The 5,000-nt window shown below is 48.7% G+C and overlaps 1 protein-coding gene across 1 annotated transcript in view; it reads left to right on the top strand.

The window, feature by feature from the left end:
• rp9 (RP9 pre-mRNA splicing factor) overlaps positions 1 to 2,432 on the top strand; it is a 6,306-nt gene extending 3,874 nt beyond the window's left edge. Inside the window, exon 6 of the mRNA XM_084484485.1 lies at positions 1,304 to 2,432. Coding sequence (XP_084340611.1) covers positions 1,304 to 1,541 — 238 coding nt within the window. The 3' untranslated portion in view covers positions 1,542 to 2,432. The remainder of the gene's footprint in view (positions 1 to 1,303) is intronic.
• The last annotated feature ends 2,568 nt before the right edge of the window (positions 2,433 to 5,000 follow it).

The following is a 5,000-nucleotide window of genomic DNA, read 5'->3' as shown; positions in this document are numbered from 1 at the left end:
CCTGCACCTGAGCAAGAGACTCTGAGTCCGCCTCTTAGAAGATACATGAAAGAAAAAGACGTGTTGTTGCGTGTGTTCACAGTGCATGAATAGGAATATTTTAGATTCGCTCATTAATTAATTCAGTCAAGTACGATTTAATGATCTACGTCTCATTACGAATAGAACGCACCCCCCCCCCCACCCCCTCTGCTGGTTCAACAGAAACCGCTGTTGAACGACGTGGCATCTCTAAGCTGGCCAGCTAATTTAACTCGTGTTAAAATGTGAGAGCGAGCCCAGTGAAACAACAGAAATACATCCACTCCTCTAAAGGTGCACAGCGTTGTCTCACGCACGCACGCAAGCATCTGGGGGGGGGGCAGCTTTATTTTCAGAAGAAGGGATTGTTTTTCACGTGTTGTTTTTCTACACCTGTGCTACTGCCTTGTGGGGAGTCCCTCAGGACGTACAGCCACCCACCTCTCCCTGAGATGAGTAACGACGTGGACCTGCAGTTAGTTACTAGTGTTGGGGTCAGCCTGGCGATTGTTAGTGCACTTGCACTTGGTTCTATGAACATCTTTACTGCACCGACGGCGATATATATTGTTTCACTTCTTATGACAAATGTGCTTATTGTAAGTCGCTTTGGATAAAAGCGTCCGCTAAATGTAAATGTGTTATCTCTTTTGGACGAGGAAATCAAAGACCAAAACGACTGATATCAGAGAGGTGGACTCAATAGACGGCTGAAAACATCCCCTAACCTGGCATACAATTACTGCCTTTTCTTCCCAACCTTTTTGCTTCTTCCTCTATTGATTCTTCTATGAATGAGTCTGACGTGGTTGTGCTGGGCTGTCAACGCACTCTGAGCCGCATGCTCTGCGTCAAAGGTTCTGCATGCGATAAGTCAGCATCACTCTTCTATTATTCCTTAAGCATATTGTCGCGTCCGCTTGTCGAGCGTAAACACCACGTCCTTGGTGCCGTATCCCCTCAACTCCCGAGTCTAACCGGGCTGATGGTCTCGGGGGGTTGCTGTCCTCGATCTTCAGCTGAAAGTTCTGGATGTGCGTGTATTCACGACGGCCTGCGAGGTGCTCGTGATGAAAGGCTCTGCTGAACAGAGCAGATTGTGTTGCTGGTGGCAGAAGCCAGCGTCTGGCCGTGCTGCCATGCAGCGCCCGGGCGCTACGGTAACGAGACGCCGTGTTCAGGGTTTAATCCTCCCTGTACCTAACGGATATCTCCTCTTCACCCCCTGATACCGTCTCTCCTCCTCCTCCTCCTCCTCCTCCTCCTCCTCTCCTCCATGCAGGATCCAGCAGCTTCAGCAGCTGCTTCAGGACACCACCTCCTCCTCCTCCTCCTCCTCCTCCGACTCGGACAGCTCATCCTCCTCCTCATCCTCCTCCTCCTCCTCCTCATCCAAGCACCACCACAGCAGCAAGAAGAAGAAGAAGAAGAAAAAGAGAAAGAACGACAAGAAGCCCAAGAAGAAGAAGAGGCGACCACAGCCCCACAAGTCCTCCAGGGCGGGGGGGGGCTCTGACTGACCCCCCCCCCCACCACCCCCCCGCCCCCCTGCACGGCGTGACCTCCAGGGGGCGGGACAGACACTTGGGTTGGCGTGCGGCCCGCCAGCGGTGTCCATGGCAACAGGTGGAGGCTGTGATGCTGGCGTTGAGGAGCCGCTGCTGCCTGTGTTGTGACTAACTCCCCCCATCCCCCCCCCCCCCCCCACGGCTCTGACCCTTTGATAGAGTAATCTATGGAGGTTAAATCACTCCGCCTCGCTTCATTTTCATCCTGTGTTTGAATCCCTTGACATTCTCTTTATTGGGTCACAAGCTACAGGAGTGTGTGTGTGTGTGTGTGTGTGTGTGTGTGTGTGTGTGTGTGTGTGTGTGTGTGTGTGTGTGTGTGTGTGTGTGTGTGTGTGTGTGTGTGTGTGTGTGTGTGTGTGTGTGTGTGTGTGTGTGTGTGTGTGTGTGTGTCTTTCCATTAGTGTCAAAGTGCACTAATTGCATGGCTTCTGAGTTGAGTCAGCCCGCTCTGTATGTAATGTAAAGGACATTTCCTTTATGGTCGTTGGGAGGATAATTCGTTGGCGAATGCAGCATGTCATTATCCGATTGTATTTTCATTGCATTGGCATTTTTCTTGGGTGCCGTTTTGCTGGAATGACGTATGTTAACCATAGGATTGTACAACATGGTTGTTGGTTTGCCTTATTTTGTAGTTCTCTTTGACAAAAGCAGATGTTTAAGCCAACACATGCAGGAATGTCAATGCTAATGACTGTGGTTGCCTATAAAACATCAGTTAACATATCTGAAAATGGCTCTTCTTCCCCAAAAGTGAGAGCAACAATGTAAAGGATTGTTTTGTTTTGTTTCGTTATGGCAAAAAAAAAAAAGACTGTTATCCTGCCGTCGTTTTGCAAATTCTCTTAATAAAAGCAAAGTGTCATATCGCCTTGGCTGAATAGTTTTCCGTCTTCCACGAAGCCTAACCAGTCTTTTATAACCTCCAGTGAAACACGGTTCACACTTTGTTTATTAAACCAAGCGCTCTGATCTAAACCTCCACGATGGCTCCTCTCTCCCTCACCTCCACCCCGACACACGAGGGGGCTGTCGGTGGCTGGTGGGCAGAGCCTCCCGCGGGCTGGAGGTCCCGGCCCCTCGCTGTGTGCAGTGTAGGGAGGGGGTGGAGGGGCTTGACACGGCGTCGCTGGTTGCACCGGAACGACCCCTTTCTGTGTCGTCACAGCACACGGAGGTACGACACCACCCGCTGGGCCCTTTCCCAGCGACATCAAAAAAGAGGACGGGTTTGCGCCGGCGCACCCGGGCCGTCCTTAATGAGCTTGTGTGTTTTCAAAGGGAATCCCTGAGGAAAGGATTCATTAGAAACATTCCCCCTTCTTAATGACCCTGATGGCGCGACAATTAGTCGGGAGTCTGCGGGGAGCGCAGACACAATTTCAATTTAGATGTTTGTTGTGGTGACGTTTTGTTTAGCGCCATGCATGGAGGCTGGTGTGTGTGTGTGTGTGTGTGTGTGTGTGTGTGTGTGTGTGTGTGTGTGTGTGCGCGCTGCGCGTGCGAATATGTCAGCAGTACATGTTCCATACAAGCTATGGCTTCATAAATCCTCATCAGAACAGACTCTGGTTGTCACTTGAAAGATTCATTTGGTCTTTATTATTTTCATGGCAGCTGTGTGTGTGTGTGTGTGTGTGTGTGTGTGTGTGTGTGTGTGTGTGTGTGTTCAGACTCAAGATAAATGTACCTTCACTAAAGCAGTCTATTCCACATACCCCCCCCCCCCACCCAACTCATCCCCCTCTCACTCAATCTCTCTCTCTCTCTCTCTCTCTCTCTCTCTCTCTCCCTCTCTCACACAGTCTCTCTCTCCCTCTCTCACACAGTCTCTCACTCTTTCTCTCAATAAAACCGTGAATCTCCCAGATGAGCTCCGGTCACAGAGGAAAGGTTCTGCCACGTAGAGAGAGAGAGAGAGCGAGAGAGAGAGAGAGAGAGAGGGGGGGGGGGGGGGGGTGGGTGGGAGGGGAGGGGGAGAGAGGAGATAGAGGGAGAGGGAGGGAGAGAGAGAGAGAGACGGAGAGGGAGGAGGGAGAGAGAGAGAGAGAGGGAAGAGAGGAGGGAGGGAAGGAGAGAGAGAGAGAGAGAGGGGGGGAGAGTGGATGAGAGAGAGAGAGCGAGAGCGCCTGCTCTTTATTGAAACACTCTGTCTTGTTACACAACAGAGTGGTCAATCTCAGTCAGGGGCAACAGATAAACACATGCCTTCCAAAAGGTAAAAATGCTCTTTGACTGATTTTAAAACATAGCAGTTCTGTCTATGCCTAAGTAAGTAATAACCAATTCAGTCAAATGTATTTCCATCTCATATATGAAGCTGTAAGTTCGATCTGGAGCGATGGTCTGGAGGAATCAATGTTTATTGAATGATTCACACCTCTGATGATTGACACCTCTGATGATGAATGATTCACAGCCTCTGTACATTGATCTGCATCATAGGCTACTGTGTCTATTTTATATATATGTACCTGAATCCAATATAGAGGTTCCAGATGCAACATCCAAGTTATTAAGAATGAAGTCATCGTTTTTGTTCAGCTATGTTTAACACGTCCAAGTCCCTTAATCCAGCCCTATAGTGGAAGGAGAACAATTAGAAAATGTGTTAGTGATGATATAGAAATTGTTATTAGTTTACAGAAGCTGCAACTGTAAACTAAGGGGGGTTACTTTTATATCAAATTGATTTCATCCATCAGTCGAGTTCACAATTCATTCAAAAAAAAAAAAAAACCATTACGAATAGGCCGATGACCTCGCCTATAACACACGGACTAGGGTGGGGGGTACCCCCCCCCCCCCCTCAAAACCTTCCGAAACATCATCTTAAACGTTTATCGTTTGTATTGAAGCGTGTCATCCAGTTGGAACATGTTAAACTTTACAGCCGTGTTCAGTGCAGTCCGTTTCGGAGGCCTCACGCGCAGCGCCCCGTGACCGTCTGGCCGTTGACTCCACAGGCTACAACGTGAAATACATTCTCAATTAAAGTCCAGGGGGGGAAATGTATAGCGTCGACCGCCTCCCTCCACAATGTAAGCTCACGGTAGGATTTATATAGGCTTATGTTGTAACTTTTATTATTATTTTTTTAATGTCAAACACCTTCCATTGATATACATTGCTCTTTTTTTTTATTTTTTATTTTTTTTTACTGGTTATAGAGCTACGCTTGTAAACCCCACGACACGGGTCCCACTGCGTGTTATTAAGGACATAAAGAAATCAATACGTGTCAATTATTCATACTGCTCCTCCTCCTCCACCCCAGCCAGGTGGTCGAGTGTGGAATCAAGACAGAGTCCTCCTGCCCCGGGTCCTCCTGCCCCTCCCTTCTTAACCTCTCCACGTGTCCCCTCATTTCCCCCCCAAAATGTTCCACGTATTTTATGAAACGAAATG

The sequence above is a fragment of the Micromesistius poutassou genome, assembly GCF_964030765.1.
Source record: "Micromesistius poutassou genome assembly, chromosome: 20".
NCBI lineage: Eukaryota > Metazoa > Chordata > Actinopteri > Gadiformes > Gadidae > Micromesistius > Micromesistius poutassou.
Note: the sequence above shows the minus strand (reverse complement) of the source record. Positions and strands in the feature narration are given on the sequence as shown.